The following is an 18,095-nucleotide window of genomic DNA, read 5'->3' as shown; positions in this document are numbered from 1 at the left end:
CTTTTGATATAATGGGTCCAAATGTAATCCCTAGCGCACACCTTACTATTTATCACGATAAATATCAAAACCAACAAACGGAAATTCATTTTTGTAACGTAGAACTTTAGGGAGTAAGTGCAGAATGATATTAAATCAGTTATAACGATTTCCAAACAAAATTAGGACATGAATTTGTAATGTCAATGTTGTCAAATGCTAGTGATTGAAAAAAACTTTTGGCTTCGGATTTCGGCCGAATGAATGTGTAAATAGGTCCAGCCAACTTTCATCTGTACCATACCCCGTAACTTATTTTTGTTATCTAATTCTTTACGGATTTGTGCTAACGCTATATGCTTTTCTTTACAACGTTTTGGATATCTGATATCACAACGGAACGCGATGCATATGTAATTTACGCCACGTTATCAAATACAAACATGATTTACTTTCTTTATTTTATTTTCCGATTTTAAACGCAACTTTCGCTCCCTTGCCATACTTATGCCTCCTCCCTTTTACATCAGTCATCCTTGTAGTCCCACTCCAAGTCTCTCCCGCAATATTTACTACTTACTCATCGACCCATCGATAATTTACGTTCACTCAAATCCTAATTTGTAGATAATTGTCTAAACTATACTATTTGAAAGTTTAACAGAAAGACGGAAGCCGAATGCCTTGTTTAACACAGCCTGTGTCCATCACTACTAATTCAAAATTAATGCAGCTTGCATTCGGCGGCCGAAACTGTCTGCGATAATAACTAGTTTGTTGCCTATAATTATAATTTGTGACTGAGTTCGAAACATTAATTAGCTGTAATTTACCGTTTTAGTGTTTAGGTTTTGTGTTTCTTGAAGTTCAATAGTTAATAGGTATTGAGGAATAAAGATTTGACAGTTTTTGTTTGTTTATAAGTTGCTTAAAATATGTTCTAAATATTCAGACTTTTACGTAAGGTAGAAGTTAAAACACTTTTATATTGCTAGTTATATCGTGTAACAAATGAACTCCGGTTTGCCATAAAATCAACCTTAAAGGCTAAATGGATGGCTGTTTGTTTATTTGAGCTAAAAGTCTAAGTGCTGTGGATAGCACATCATAAGTCGGTCTCGGTTGATGTCAAAATCTCCTGGTGGCTTGAAACACTTTGACATTAGCTCCCTTTACAAACACACTCTATCCCGCATGAAACAACAATCACGCGTGTAAGGGCAAAGGACAGACGCGCCGCGCTCGTCTGTCAAGCCCGCAAAGAAAATCGCGAGCGAAGACCACGCTGCTTTCCCGCGCGTAATCCTGTACGCTCCTAAGAACGTGCGATAGTGTGTGTAAAGGTGGCTGTAAAGTTTGGCCACTTTGGTTGAACGACTCGGGAATTGAACCTCTTGATGAGCAAATGATGGCAATTACTTTTACAGGATTCTAAATAAAACAATTAATTTAATGTAAAAATAAACCACTTTTATTAGGTACAGTTGCGATACAAAATAAATGATTAAATCTTTTAATTTACAATCATTTGGCGTGAGTGTACTTTACATGGTATTACTAAAGGATAGTTTTTAAATAAAATTAGAATATGAAGCTCAGTGTTAAAAGTTCTGGTTAAGTATCAGATAACTTACCAGGTATAGTTTTGACAACCGTTTTTATAATTCTGCAATTTTATCTAACAAATAGGTTATCTGACACTTATTAACAATCTGTGAAACTGGCCTTTATACTACAGAATATTTGGACTGTATTTGGGCAAGCTTAATTACTGCGCGGTTTCTAAGCGAGCGAGCGAAAACGTAAAATTATGCTATGTCGCTCACCGGTTGTCAACTGCGCGACGTTTAAGCAGAAATCCTTATAGTCAGTATGTTTTATTGTCACACAATAAAAAATAAATAAATTAAAATCACAAAATAATACTAGCGACCATTAAATGGTATGCGAATAAATAAAATAAATAAAAAAAAATACGTTTTCACCACTCCCGGTTAAATATTAGTTAGCTCAATGTAAAACTATTTTTCATACATAACTTTAACTACCACATAATCTTTCCGGTACTAGTGAAAGCGTCATTTACTCTTACAGCTACAAAATAGTGATTTTAAGCGAATTCCCTTCCTAGCGGTATCTCTTCAGTAGCGCGTCAACTGCGTCGGAATTAGAGCGCATGGACCCTAAGGCGAGAATACTTTAAACGGACGCCCGCGACCGCGGCACCCGTTGCTTAAACACGTACGTGCACACGTGTATACGCATGCGGACGTATCCGTATCCGTGAGACCGCAACGGTGTCCTTCGCGGAGACAAGATTATTACGGAGTGTTAATAGTTCAAGACGCTGACAGACACCGCGAGTGCCCTGCGCGAGCCTTTGTAGCACGGAAGCGGGCACCGGCGGGTAGGCGCGGGGAGCCCCCACGACGTGTGCCCGCGTGGGTGTCCGCAACAGACCACTTCTGTATAGGACCGAGTGGGCGTCCGCTTGCTTTTAAATTAATTTCTATGGCGCAGATATACCGATTCTTGCCACGTAATACCATAGAAATTTATGCAAAGCAAAAAATCCTTACGGTCTGTACGCTGCGATTCCGACGCAATGGACGCGTAGCTTTGAGAAGAAAACTCTAAAAGATCAAATTATAAGAAACCGTATATTCTGTTCATATGGCATGAACTATTTATTTTATAAAGCGTTTATAATACGGTATTTTACTAACAGTCAAATAAGCTACTATTTAACAAACGTCAAAACACATTTTTGTATAGAAATCCGATATAGTGACGTCACTACACCGTATTCCTGTACTAAAATGTGTTTTTGACATTTCATAAAGAGTAACTGATTTGACTGTTGTCAAATACCCAATTTTCTGTTCACCGAGTAAATTACTTTAATACGTCAAACATTTTAACCACTAGACAATGTCACCGCTATATTAAAATACAAGTTATTCAAATCACAGCAGTACTTAGGTTATTTTGCTTATACTTATTAGCATAGTAATGAAGGGCATATAATATTACAAGCGCGAAAGTCTGTCTGTTACGCTTTCACAGACAAACTAAACCGATTTTGATGAAGATAGATATTTAAATTTTGTATTGTATAGAATAGTAGTTTTCGTGTTATTTCGGTAAAAAAATACATTTTTGATAAACGCAGCGTATGTATAAATACCCAGTAATAATTATCTCGATATTACAATATGATCGAAATTAGTTTAGCAGATCAGGTGTTTAAGTGTATCAGACAGACTTTCGCATTTGTAATATTTAAATTAACTATGAAAGGTAGCCGAATGCAGAAATATCATCCAATTTTAAGAGCTGCTCCAATATATGCTCGTATATATTAGACAATATTCTGATATCAATTAGAAAAAGACCATCCGACCTAGGAATCGAACTTGGGACACCCACAACACTACTATCTTGATCACAGAGGTAGAGGGCCTTCTACGGTACGTGAGAACGAAATGTCGTCAAGCACTGAAGGAAGGTTTGTTTACGACTTTTTTCTTATCCGACCGACATTTTATAACGGATAGAATTGTGATAACAAACAACTACGTAATATCGTTTTCGTTGTTTATGGTAATGTGTCAGTCTTTGCTATACTCAACTTTGTAAATAATAATTGTTTATAATGAAGCCCTTCATTCCAAATTGTATAATAGGTGTTGTTAGATTTATGATCTCTTTTGCATTGGAACTTTAAAAATCCTTCCTTAAGAGTAACTAGTAAGTTGTTTGACGTTTCTACATTCAGCCGGGAGTAATCAATTCACATATTGTTATAAATTGAGGCAGGTATATGTTTTATTGGTCGTATGTTATATTAATTATAATATAATTAGTTACGTTTCTTTGGCGTTAAGTAAGGCGTTATCTGAAGTTTCCGCGCACTCCTTTGATTCTTCCACGTCTGTGTTGGAGCACTCGAAGTTACCGCAGAGTGAATTAATCTGGAAACAAAAAAAGTGATAATATTCAAGAGAAACTAATAATGTCCTCCTAGCCGTTATCCGGCTACGGCGGCCAATTTCATTGAAACCGGCCAACGGTGTATGATGTTGTTTATAGTATCCAAACAGTCATTCTGACACACGGTACAGTACACATAATGACAGATAGATACTTACAGTGTAGAACAACACCGGTGCGGCAATAACCACGCCGGCAAGAACATCCCACCAGTGGTGTCTGTGGTCAGTCATTCTGACACACCGCACAGTACACATAATGACAGATAGATACTTACAGTGTAGAACAACACCGGTGCGGCAATAACCACGCCGGCAAGAACATCCCACCAGTGGTGTCTGTGGTCAGTCATTCTGACACACCGCACAGTACACATAATGACAGATAGATACTTACAGTGTAGAACAACACCGGTGCGGCAATAACCACGCCGGCAAGAACATCCCACCAGTGGTGTCTGTGGTCAGTCATTCTGACACACCGCACAGTACACATAATGACAGATAGATACTTACAGTGTAGAACAACACCGGTGCGGCAATAACCACGCCGGCAAGAACATCCCACCAGTGGTGTCTGTGGTCAGTCATTCTGACACACCGCACAGTACACATAATGACAGATAGATACTTACAGTGTAGAACAACACCGGTGCGGCAATAACCACGCCGGCAAGAACATCCCACCAGTGGTGTCTGTGGTCAGTCATTCTGACACACCGCACAGTACACATAATGACAGATAGATACTTACAGTGTAGAACAACACCGGTGCGGCAATAACCACGCCGGCAAGAACATCCCACCAGTGGTGTCTGTGGTCAGTCATTCTGACACACCGCACAGTACACATAATGACAGATAGATACTTACAGTGTAGAACAACACCGGTGCGGCAATAACCACGCCGGCAAGAACATCCCACCAGTGGTGTCTGTGGTCAGTCATTCGAGACACACCGCACAGTACAGCCACCGCTATACACACAAACTGGATGGACAACACGCCTTTCGTGCGAGGCGAACTTGTTCGACGGTGTAGATAGTACTGTAACATAAAAATATAGTTTCATTAAAACCAGCAAACGGGGAGTAGATACTGTTCATGTGTGTGCAAGTGTTCAAGAATACACAGGTACAATGTTTATTCCGTCACTCTCTTAGCTTAGTAAGCTAACGGCTTACTTTTCGTTGAGACTTTGAAGTCTACGACATCAACTTCCTAGTTTAAAATATCTATTTGGCCTGAACTGGGGTTCGAACCTGAGACCTCTGCGTGGCAGTCGCTTACACTAAAACTTTCAACCCATAATATTACATGGTAGCCCGTAGTGTACCCTATCCCCTCGTATAAAACATGCAATATGTTATAAAAAGTACTTACTGCTAAAAATATTCCTGTATGGACGGCAAGGGACGTGTGGCCGGAGGGGAAGCTTCTATCCGACTGCATTAACCAATGAGCCTTCGTACACGTGTAACTCGGTACGTATTCAGACCTGAAATTATAAGAAAACATGTTAGTAAGAAGGAAATATTCGGCCACAGTGGCCAGTTTCATTGAAACCGTGAGAATCTTGCTGTTTCTTCTCATGGGCAACAGTTTTTTCCGAAACGGTGGTAGACTTGAAACACTTCGACGATTTTAACCCTTAAAAGTCAAAGAGTTAAATACCTGTTGAAAGTTTATGAAATAAAACATATTTGATTTTGCCTTTGAACCGGCCAACTGTACAGGCTTCGTATATAGTAACCAAGTGTACAATACACAGACACACTATCTATTCTAGGTAAGGCTTAGGTTATGCGCTAGTTTAGGTTTAAAACTTTTCGTGTGTGAATTTGTTCAAACTCGTTCATTAGTTTTGAACATTAGTACTAAACAATCAATTGAAACACGCAAACTTTCGCATATACTTATTAAAACCCAGCTTGAGTAGTCTGACAAGCTATCTGATAGATACAAGTATTTAGAAGCAGCTGTGTTCATACATTTGCTGTCGCCTTATTTAACAGATACATTATTTCATACTTAAATATGAAATGGGATTCGACCTTAACTAATCCAATGTGTTCGCGTTATTCCTGTATCCTATTATATGTTTAACATGCAACGCGAAAGTTTAAAAGCTATGACTCAGATATGAATTGCGGAACTGGCCCATAGTAACATAATAAAAATATTTCCATATAACGTACAATCCAACAACACAGAGAAAAATATAAACCAATAAAAATATACATTTGTATTAAAAACATTAACAAAATAGAAAAATGTAATAATGCGTGAATCGGAAACACGATAGTAGTAATCGTTGCCGAGTTTAACTGAAAATGGCCGAGGAATGCCGAACAGATGCGCATGCGCAGATAGCGGCCGGGAATTACCGTGCAATACATGAGTACACTCATACAATTATCATTGTAGTACAGTTTATTAGTAAGTTTCTGCTGTGCTTTGTATATAAAGGTATTACATTTTGCCATAATTCTGTGTAAATTAATAATTAAAACAAAACCATCTTATGGATTGAGGAAATTGTTTTTTACGTGGAATGTTACCTCAGTAAGTTATACCAATGTTTACTAATATACTGAATGCGAAATAACATTTGTTAGGTTATAATTAAGTTGAATTAACTAGGTAACAAACAAGAATAGCGAAAAGGCGAAGTAAGGCAAAAAGCTTATATCGTATGAAGGGACTAAAATCCAGCAGCTTAGTGAAAGCCTTTATATAAAATTCTAGATTATGTATATAAATAAGATGAATCTCCGAAATGTACCTATGTGTGCATAACTTTTGAGCAACGGAAGTATATTGGACATACATTGGAGTACAAGATTTGTATGAAAGAATGGATGGGATCGAAATTCCCACGGGATTGGAATTGACGGGATAATATTATACTTTACCCGGATAAAGTCCAGCCAGTCTACTAGTAATTAATATTTAACTGCATGTTTAGCGCAGTAGTTAACGTGGTCACCTCGCCGCAATAACCGTAGTGCCGCGTGTGGTAGGTTCGAATCCCACCCGGGACAAATATTTGTGTGATGAGCACGAATACCCGGTCTAGGCCTGGTTGTTTATCTTTATATATAAAATTCTTCTGTAAGTGTGTATGTCACTGAATTTCTCTTAAACGACTGGACTGATTTTGATAAAATTTTTTGTGTGTGTTCAAGGGGATCTGAGAATGGTTTAGATTCACAATTTTTTTTCGCTGGACAATGTTTTTTTAATTAATTTTTAATTTATTAGACAGGACAACGTCTGTCAGGTCCGCTAGTATATCTATATAAGTTTGTATTTAGAAGTATATAAGTATGTTTATCAGATGACTGGTTACCATAGTACAAGCTCTGCTTAGTTTGGAACCAAATGACCGAGTGTGAGTAGGTCAATAATATTTATTTATTTATAATTTGTAATTTTATATTGTTTCCAGATGAGTACTACGATAATATCGTAAACATTTTTTACTGCTAACGAAGTAACAAGTCACAAGATGTACAGCAGACGGGAAGGAACATCAGGGATTCGCGGTCACTTGTATGAGACAAAACTCATCAGCTTAATACTATTCCGAGCGATACATGATGACAATATTGAAGACATCTACCTGGCATCAAATATGGACGATGTCGGGGCCCTCGACGACGTCTGCTTCAAAGCGAAAGTAAAAGGTTACAGTCGACCCATCGCTGTCTTCATACAAGCCAAGCATAGAGAAAACAGCACTGTATTAACACTGAACAACAGAGCCAATCTACTCAAATACTTTGAAAGCTTCTTGATAATAAAACAAAAATTCAATTCCAGCAACAAAGACAAAATATTTAATGAGGACTTTCATAATATTGATTGTGTATTCGTTATCTACACTACTGAGAGAGGTGAAGAGAATGGTAATTTACTCGAAACTTGTTACGCCAATAGTTTGAACAGTCTGATAGCTACAGGTAAGGCGGGAGTTAAACCAGTTTACACTGATGAAGACGTACATTTCCTACATAGAATATTTATGAAAAAAGAGATCGCAACGTTAGCTGAGCGCTTTGTGAAGTATCTTAAAGACGAGGTCGATACGATGATGATGGAAGATGTGTATGTAGCTCGATACCATGTTATATTAGCACACAAGGTACTCCGTGTGTCAGACATACAACCTGAAGAACATAGGACTTGTACATTTCGACATGATTTCTTTCAAACTACAGACGAACTTCTCGCAACGTTTAAACATAAATTGTATCAAGAAGTAATTAAGAGACGGGAAGTCGAAGAACACGCTGCTCAAGATCGCTTATCACTATTCATTTCTTGTCCAACTAAACATACGCTGGCAGATGTAATTGGACACATCGTTGCATACAAGAATTACAAATTCAAATTAGTAGGTAACATGTTTGAAAGTTATAAACAACAATTAGAAAACATATCTCTGCCCCAAGCCGAGGTTAACGCAGCTATCGAATTAGCTGCCACAAATATACTACAGTCATTAGAATTCAAAGTTCCTAATACTTTTGGTAACATAGATCTTAAACTTAGAGGCAGTCCTAACAAAAAAGAACGGAGACTGAACCATTTAGCGTCTTCTGTAGTTGAATTGATAGACAAATCGAAACCTAATACTATTGTACAAATAGATGATTCCGTGGAAGAAGGACTATTTCAACTCAATGGCGGTTTGGGCAGCGCTGTCGGCAATTTATTAGTGTACGATGATGATACTAAGTTACTCAAGTTTACTGATAATCCCAACTTACTTAAAGAGTACGCCAGGAACTTATATTATAAATTGGAAAGTAGGATCGAAAATTTGCATGAATACAGATTTGATGTTAAAATCAAAAACTTTCCCATACTCTCTTTTGATTGCGTTGACCAAGGATTAGCGAGAACATTTCTAAACAATCTTATGTTTTACACGGACCAAGAAGACGAGAGCGGCGTCGAGAAAATATTGAAAATGGAAATAGAGGATCATCAAAGTATCTACACACAAGATTTTCGAATCAAAACCGATGCGATATTTGTAAAATTTCACGATCAAATACAAAAATGGTGGTTGTTAGCGAATGAAGTACCGTTTTTTACGAAACAATGCGATTTGTATGAACAGGCAGTAAATAACATAATAGATAATCCATTGACCAGTATCACTAGTTCCATGTATTTAAATAAACTGAAGACTGTAGATTGTAAGTTTAGTGAGAGTACTAAAGCTCTCTTTGAGTCTGAAGACAATATCGCAAATTGTATTATACTTACAGAAGACACAATGTTAACTGTTATTAAAGTAATCCAATGTTTTGAAACAAAGAAATACGCGGTCATTGACCTGCACTATGTTTTCAAAATGTTAACTAATGAATTCAATGCCTTAAACGCGGAGTTGAAGAGTACGAACAATGATGATATCTACGTCATAGTGTGCAATGATTTACAAAATATACGAACTTTGAACAGAAGACTAGAAAAATTCGCTGAGTCTGTTAACAACAAGAATATAGTTGTTGTAACAGAGAAAGCGTTTTATGAAATTATAAAACAATATTTTCCTAAAATAAACACAACTATAAATGATTTAAAACACAGTTTAGTTCATCTGGATCTGGAATCACGGAAACTTATTATGAAAAATACCCTAATAACATTTCAGGGACAAGAAGTAAGTTTAGACTTAATGCTGAATGACGAATCAAGTGAAATTATCGAAGGAGCATTACTTAACAAGATCATTAACAATGAACGCATTGTTATAGCTGATACACTCAGTGATTCAAAATATGAAAAAATAAAGAATTTGTACATTGATAGAAGAGTTAGCGGGACTAAGATCGAAGGCCAAAATGATCAAGGAAATGTATTGCGAACATTACTTGATGTTAAAAACCGTATCGTATTATTAACAGCCAAACCAGGTATGGGCAAATCAACCTTACTAACACACCTGGCAGTGAAAACTAAAGAACTGTACAGAAACGTATGGATAGTACGAATAAACTTATTGGATTACTCAAGAAATTTCAGTAAATGGCAAAAACACAAGACCCCTATTGATACTTTAGAAACTTTGAAGTTAATATGTCAAATTGTAACTAAGAAAGAAAGCAAGAATGTAATTATTCGTTTGAATGAAATTAATGGTGAAGTGTATCTAGAGGGCTCAGCGGGAGACGAACAGACTACGTTTGAGTTGAAACTATTCCTGCTATTTTACAACAGGGGTAATATTATATTTCTTTTCGACGGTTTCGACGAGATTTGTCCACATTACGCTCATGAAGTCCTATCGTTTCTTAATTGTGTGAGAAACTACCCAAGAAAGCACAAAATGTGGATAGCAAGCAGGTCATACAATAGAATCAAAGCATTACTACAACGTCATTTCGGTTCGTCGTGTCATTTACAGCCGCTAGATTTCACAGAAAGGAGGATATATTTGGATAAGTTTTGGCGAAACAAATTTAAATTGAAAGAGCTTAATCGCGCACAACTTCATAATTTAAATCAATTTGTAAATTATATGTTAGGACTAATAGATGCGAACAAAGCGATAAAGAGACAGAATTTAATGCTTCTCAAAGTTTATTGTAGTTTTATAGATTATTTAAGAGATGAAACTAATTACACGTCAATGGAAAAAAGTCATAAACTAGACTTAACAACAGATCTCTTCTTTGGTTTTGTAGCAATAAGTGAAAATAATAAAGAAGTGTTTGATGGAGTGCCCCTACATTTGTATTTGATGGCACGTTACTTTCTTAATGAAATAAAGGACGTTAGCAGAACCAATCATAACTGGGATCTGGATATCAATACCTACACGACATATGAAAGGTTTTTGGAGACCAAGTTGAAGAAGATACGTTTTCAAGAGAAAAACAAAATGGACATCTACATTCCAGATATTATTATGACGTATCAAAAAGAACGCTCAGATTTTATTGCCATGCACAAAAAGTTAGCGGTGTACGCTATTTTTCAGAAAAAAGGCCATGCTATATTCGACAGGAAGGAAATAAAAGAGATTAAAGAAACGGTAAAGGCTATAAGGAAAGGAAGCGAGAAAACTGGTCTTATATACAGCGTGGCTAACAATATTCCCATCTTCATACACAGGACATATGCAGAATATTTCGCTATAGAGTACATATGCGATGTATTGAAAGCCGAAAAGGAAAGACAAATAGAAATATTAGATTTTATATTAAACGTCATGTTTTTCGAAGGCCTTGATAACGCTTTAGCGATATTGGATCAAAAATTGGAAACTGACAAACTGCTTGAGAGTATCTTTAGGGATAATAAAGAAGCGATGTTTAATATACTGCTGTCGCAGGGCATAAATCGTAAGAAGTATCTTTATACAGATCTTTATTATAAAGAAATAAAACCTCGCTCTTCGATATATGAAGCTGTAACACACAGATTGGGGAACTTCGTCAGGCTTTTCACGTTTATTTTAGACGGTTGCGTGACTGAGGATAATATGAAGGAATTCCAGAAGATCGTGAGTCAAACAGGATTATTTTTAGCAGCCACTACTTATGGATACGATGATTTAGTTGCTATGATTTTCGAATGTCAAAGAAAAGCAAGTGAGAAGTACTGGACGAGTTAGAATCTACATTTGATGGTTTTTCTCAATAGTTATATTGCTTTGAGTATGATTATTTTGTTCGAAGAATAATGCAGGTTTTTTAAAAAGCTGAAGAGTTTGTTTGTTTGTTTGTTTGAACACGCTAATCTCAGGAAGTACTGGTCCGATTTTAAAAATTCTTTCAGTGTTAAAAAGCCCATTTATCGAGGAAGGCTATAGACTATATATCATCGACCAATAGGACCACGACCAATAGGAGCAAGTATCAGAAAAAAATGTTGCAAAAACGGGGAATATTTTGACCCATTCTCTCTTATGTGACGCAAGCGAAGTTGCGCAGGTCATAATAAAATTATAACAATAATTTGGCATTTTCTTACCCCTGGCATGTCTTGGCTTCTTTAGGGTCACACGTATCGAAGAAATGGGGTCTAGGAGACCCGACTATGAGCTTTAAGGTCTGTACTATGACGAGATTGATGAGGATCCCGAACAGGTACTCTTTGTACCAGCATAGCGCTTGCTGCTTTGAATTCACTGATTTGTTACTGTAATTCCTTTCCACTATTAACATCTGAAATGAATATTTTGGTTTAGTTAGTATATGAGAAGATTCACAAATAATTAGAGCAGCCTACAGAGCCTATTAATCAATAAGATATTATATTGTATATTATTTCACCACGAAAGTTTAGTTACGTTTATTACGTTACGTATAGACTGAAACCATAAACAATCGTTAGGTAAAATACCACCATAAGAGCCTTGTAACACAAGGTTTGCGGCTAGCTGACTGACTTGCCAAGCAGGTGATGGTACCATGTTTGGTACAAATACTACTTTTTGGAAATAAACATAATTTTTATATAATCTTGATTAATACAGCATGCCAAGGCTCTTTACTAAGTTGTCGCACTTTAGTGCGTATCTCAAGTTTCAACCAAGACCGGTAAAAAGATCGTATTCTATACTCACAAAAGCCAAAGGCAAGAGGATAGTGGTAGCCAGCAGCAGTTTCCAGCTGATGGTGTCTCCAGTGAATGGGTATGACAGTGCCGGGTCATTACAAGTGAAGCCGAGCTGACCTCCCGGCAACACCCTCAGCTCTACCAAGAGAAATATCAAAAAACCTGGAAAAGAGAAGAAAAAAATCAATTTGGGCCTGATTTACGCAGTTTTACCTCTAATAGCACGATTTTTTACAGTTGTTCAGTACTAACAAGTACGGGTTACGGCCATAAAGTCCAGGATTCAAATACCTATTTGCAATGAATAACATCCTAGTCAAATTATAAATGCGAAAGTTTCTGATGATGGATCCATGTTTGCTACTCTGTCACCAAAAGACCACAGAAGATTTTGTAGAAATTCAGTACACTGATAGCTTAAAACCTGGATTAACAAATAGGACTTTTTACCCCGGGTAATCTTTTATTGCGGTCGAAGTCGCGGGCAGAAGCTAGCATGTTTTATGTACCTAAGGTACCTATGTACTCGTATGTACAAAGGTGCGAAATTTATCGTCTAAATGACATGACCTTATCTCATATCTTGATATCTGATGTCATTAACCGTTGACTCATATCAACATTTATGCAGTCATCCTATCAATGACTACTATGATATAGTAGCTTGTAAGCAAAAAAATGTTGTTCCACAGAAATTACACATGCAAATTCATTTCTATTCTATCGTATGGTCTCTTGACTCCGATGAAGCCACTTTATGAAATGGACAGCCATCACACTATTCTATTTAAGGCAGTGGAATGCGAATGATTTTAAAATTTAATATTTTCAGGTTGTTTATTACACTTTATTTTTAATATACTTACATAGTGGTCTCTGCTAACAAGAATAATATAAAAGTGGTCCCGGACTAAGAAAAGGTTGGGAACCCCTGTTTTAAGGGTATCAAAAAGGCCTCACGAAATTTTAGCAAGATCTTAAGAATCTACATCTCATTTTAATCCCCAGTAGTTTCCCGCTGCTGAGCGAAGGTCTCCCCTTTTTCCGACGATAATTTCTCACTGATTCTACAAACTTGATGAGCGTTGATAGGGTTTCATTTATAGTACAAAGTAGGTATCTATATTTTCTGGAAGTATGCTTTGACTAGAAGAAATTAAAGTTTTTGTAAAAAACATGGCCGTGTGAAGATCACTTGATGCAATCGTGACTACTTCGTTATGCATTTATTAGGTCCCGACATTATGTTAATGAGACCTGACCTTTATTCTGTTATGACTATTATAATTGTTAGTTATTCTTCCGTAAATAGACTACTATTGAAAGTCAAATTTAAACACAAGGCAAAATAGACCTACCAGACAAGATAAGCAAAAATACTTTTATCGTACATCAAGATTAAATGAGATTAAACCCATTATAACCTAGCCGTAATTCGGCTACCAAAAAACAGGTACTTACACAATCTATTCCCTCACTCTCATAGCCTATTTGGAGGGACATATATCCGACACGACCAGCAAGAGATCAGGCGCGGGACCGGCGGTTTCACTAGTTCTGTTTGCGCAATGACAGCTTATGAAGTCCTAATGACTCACATTCAGATAGGACGGCCAGTTTCATTGAAACCAGCCAACTTTGCAGGACTAGGTTTATAATGTACAACTGCGTGTACAGTACACAGGTACACTCTTTATTTCTCTCATAGCCCGGTGGGACGGATATCCGACAGCACCAGTGAGAGGTCAGGCGCAGAACCGCTTTATGTGCTCTCCGTCGCACGGAGGTCTTTAACTTCAACTTCCTAACTCCGGGCAATCTCTGAGAAATTATTTACAGAAAAAACTCGGAAACGACTTTTTGGCCCGACCCAGGATACGACCCCGTGACCACTCCGTAGCACTTGCATACACTACCAAGTGCACCACAAACACTATCGTTCTCGCTGCTTATAGTCAGCTTTGGCGGGTGCAGTTTTCACACAACGCCCAGTGTTTGATGAAATCATACAAAATTTTAAGACAAGCAGTTTGGTTCGATTTCGATCCAAAAAGTGCATCACATTTATAATATTGGTATGGATTACATTAAATTATGAGTCAGAAACTTAAATCCCTTCCTATACCAGCAAATTTTTGTTCTACTTATCAGATTAAGATTACAGCTTACTGGTGTACAACATACAAACAGAATATGTTATTATTTATCTAATAATGATATGCATAAAAGGAGACTTCACTATCTCTACAATGTTATCAACACTGATTGTACATAATAATAAATATTTATGTAACAGGTGTAATGTAAATAAGACCAAATTTACACTAGGTGACATTATGTACATAATATATGTACATACATACCATATACACATTATGTCACCTGTTATACTTGAAGGTGCATGATAAAGACCCAGATTTCGCCTTTAATCATATTAGTTGTAAGTGATAGGAGAAGCTCAATACCATATATCGAGCACAATATCAGATTCCAAGCTACAGTAAAAATATAAATTAATCAAAAACCAGAAGGATATAGATGCAAAATCCTTAACCTGCACTTGGCTAGCATAGTGGACTCAATACCTAACTTCCTAATTCAGGAGAAGATCAGAAGTGATTAATACAAAATAATAGTACTGCCTAAAAATAAAAGGGAACCTGAGACATTGTTATCAGTAATCATAAATATAATATATAGGTACTTCCCTGACCACACAGGCAGTCTAAATTACCTAACGCAAGGTAAAGCATGCATTTTCCTATGGTCATCTAACCATTGCGTTATAGAAACGTGGTTTTTCCCAACTAAGGAAGTCACATTTTGATCATAATAACATATATATTAAATTAAATATGATTTGAAAAAAATGAAAATTATTCATAATGACATCATTTTAGACCAAATTAATGATCATGATGATGTTGATTTTATTGTATTTCGACAGGTGTATAAATGATCACCAAGTTTTATAGATAAAACAGATTTATCTACATTTATTAAAAATTAAAAAGAATAATTATTAGGTAGGTACACTTAAACCCTCTTGTGAGCATTGGCAAAATATGTGCTACAACCAATTTTTTAAAGATGTGCCAAAGTGATTAAACAATATTGGCAAACATATTGCCATGTTCCATAAAGAGGAGGGAAGGTAAACTAGGAGGTAGAACTGATAAATATCAATTTGATAAAACTATTTCATAATGCTTTCTATAGCTAAAACAAAAATCAGAGGTGCTATTAGTACAGCCCACAATAAAGTGAACTAGGTAGGTATAGGTATGATAATTTTCATTAAACAAAATCTTTATATAGTTATATAGATAAACATGATGCATGCAGTAAAAACTGTGAATGTTTCATATTTATGTAGGTACTTAAATCACTGAAAGTAATTTAATCTTATTGTATTTGTTTTTACTACATATTGTTATACAAATTCACATGAATGTACTATTTACATTTATGATAAATTGCCATAAATAAATTATGTAAATATAAATAGGTATAGGTGTATAAAGATATTCATGCTTTCAAAAGGTTATTGTAAAAACTGGAAAATTTACATAACATCAACATACATTTTACTTTAAACATCCTATGTATTCAACTTTTATTCGGTCTTTAATTATGATTATTTTCGAAAAAAATTACAACCACAATATTGGGCAAGATAAACAAACAATCTGACTATAAACATTTAGTTACTTCACTCGACATCAGAAAAATAACTGCTTCCATAGGCCGATTCTAACAAAAACAATTCGTTTTCAAAAGAAAAAGAAAATAAAAAAAAACAATGGAAAAAAAATACAAACCTCTATGCCACCGGTTAGTTTTTGACCAGACATATTTAACTTTATCCATCATATTATATACGTTTTAATTCCACAACAGGCTTCACTGGACACTTAATTACTAGAATAACAGTTAAATCGTGAGTCAGACTAGTTTTCGCCGAGTAATTACCGCAATATTTTTTGTGTCATTGATATTACCGGGTAAAGTTCAAACTACTGTAACTTTAAATCTAAACTTTGTTCGTAAATTACAGGTATTCATAAATTACACGGTCAAGTGTTTGTATCACATATTTTCATATAATATGACGTGCGACACTGCGCAACATAACAATCGTGCGTATTCCACGCTATTTTCAATATTATTGAATTGCGGGGAAATTAATGGAAAACTTGACACTTGAAACAACTGCCCAGAAACTATATCTAGCTTTTAAGTTTATAAAAACAGTAGCGCCAAAAAATAAACGTTAATTTAAATAAAAATATGGGGTAATAATGCTGTTAGTTAAACTTATTACTTGAAGTGCAATAAAATTACCGTAAGTAACATTTAAGTAACGAATATGGTGTATGTGGTTTCCGAACGATTGTTTTTTTTAGAATTGAGATTTTGACGTATCCAGTGCGTTTACGAAGACCGCTTTGACAATCTCGATGTTTTATGTGTTCTATGATACCCTGACTAGCAACTAGATGGCGCTAAAATAAAAATAACTATTAATTCTGGTACATTATTATTATGATAGTATTCAGTTTATTTTTATTTGAAGTTCCTCTCCATTGCTGACCAATATTGTGTTAAATTGGTACAGATAATTTCGACCCGAGAAATAAACCGAGGGCTTCACAGTCGGCAGTCCACGTGCATATTACTTTAGAGGCAATTTATAAAAATAAAAAAACTTATCCCATTAATGGATAAGAATCTCCTCAAATAATGCGGCAGTGGTAATGCCTTGCGTCCACTATGCAGAATACGCTGCTCAATTGTGGATTAGGGAATCTGTCAAATTTCTTAATCAACAAGGAATAATAATATACCTATTACCTACTATTTAGTAAATACTAACTGCTTATGCCTATGCTATAACTGCTTATATCGCATAATATAATATATTTTCAAATTATTCATTTCATTATTTCTATTGTAGGTAACATGGTGCAATAATACAATGCACCGTTACTTCTTCCGTCCATAAACTATAATCAAAAATTTATATTTTGTTTTCAAAATGGCTTTTTTGTTGTAAGCTGTCACACACATCATAAGATATTATTACTTTTAATATGAATGGTGCAAATAAAATATTATTATGTTCCGACAAACGACTGTACCGTTATGTTTATGTTATAATGCTTTTAGATAAACGTAGGCCCAGAAAAATGGCCACTCCGTACCTACGTACCTATCATAAAGTACTTTCATACCTATTCAACATGATGTATTAAGAGTGAACATGAAAATCTCAAACAGAGAGTTAGATTTTACTTTTTTTACGATTTTACTCAACGCGGCTTGTATAATAGCTACTTATACCTATATAAATACCTAATATTTTATAAGCACCATGGTTGTCCTACTGCTGGACAAAAGCCTCACTTGATTTTTTCCAAATCACCGCGGTAAATTCTGACCAGTCATTCTTAATTGCCTTCAAGTGCATCTTATTTAATTAAAAACCAGGAAAACGCAACTCCTTGACTCGCTATCAAAGGTCAATAAACTCCCTTTTCC

The 18,095-nt window shown here is 35.8% G+C and overlaps 1 protein-coding gene across 2 annotated transcripts; it reads right to left on the bottom strand.

Annotated features, from left to right (window-relative positions):
- Positions 1 to 1,427: 1,427 nt before the first annotated feature.
- Positions 1,428 to 16,742, bottom strand: LOC142980054 (phospholipid phosphatase 1-like). 2 transcript variants are annotated; one of them, XM_076125333.1, is made up of 7 exons: positions 16,556 to 16,742; positions 16,376 to 16,475; positions 12,562 to 12,716; positions 11,967 to 12,160; positions 5,355 to 5,469; positions 4,845 to 5,018; positions 1,428 to 3,953 (listed from the first exon to the last, which is right to left on the bottom strand). In XM_076125333.1, exons 2-7 carry the CDS (start codon positions 16,425 to 16,427, stop codon positions 3,846 to 3,848), a joined length of 798 nt encoding a protein of 265 aa, XP_075981448.1. In that variant the 5' UTR covers positions 16,428 to 16,475; positions 16,556 to 16,742; the 3' UTR covers positions 1,428 to 3,845. The 2 variants fall into 2 exon arrangements, with proteins under 2 accessions (XP_075981448.1, XP_075981447.1); XM_076125332.1 differs by having other exon boundaries at positions 16,376 to 16,742.
- Between the last annotated feature and the right edge of the window lie 1,353 nt (positions 16,743 to 18,095).

Source organism: Anticarsia gemmatalis, chromosome 17, assembly GCF_050436995.1.
Source record: "Anticarsia gemmatalis isolate Benzon Research Colony breed Stoneville strain chromosome 17, ilAntGemm2 primary, whole genome shotgun sequence".
In the NCBI taxonomy this organism is placed as follows: Eukaryota; Metazoa; Arthropoda; class Insecta; order Lepidoptera; family Erebidae; genus Anticarsia; species Anticarsia gemmatalis.
This window is presented reverse-complemented; position numbering and strand designations above follow the sequence as displayed.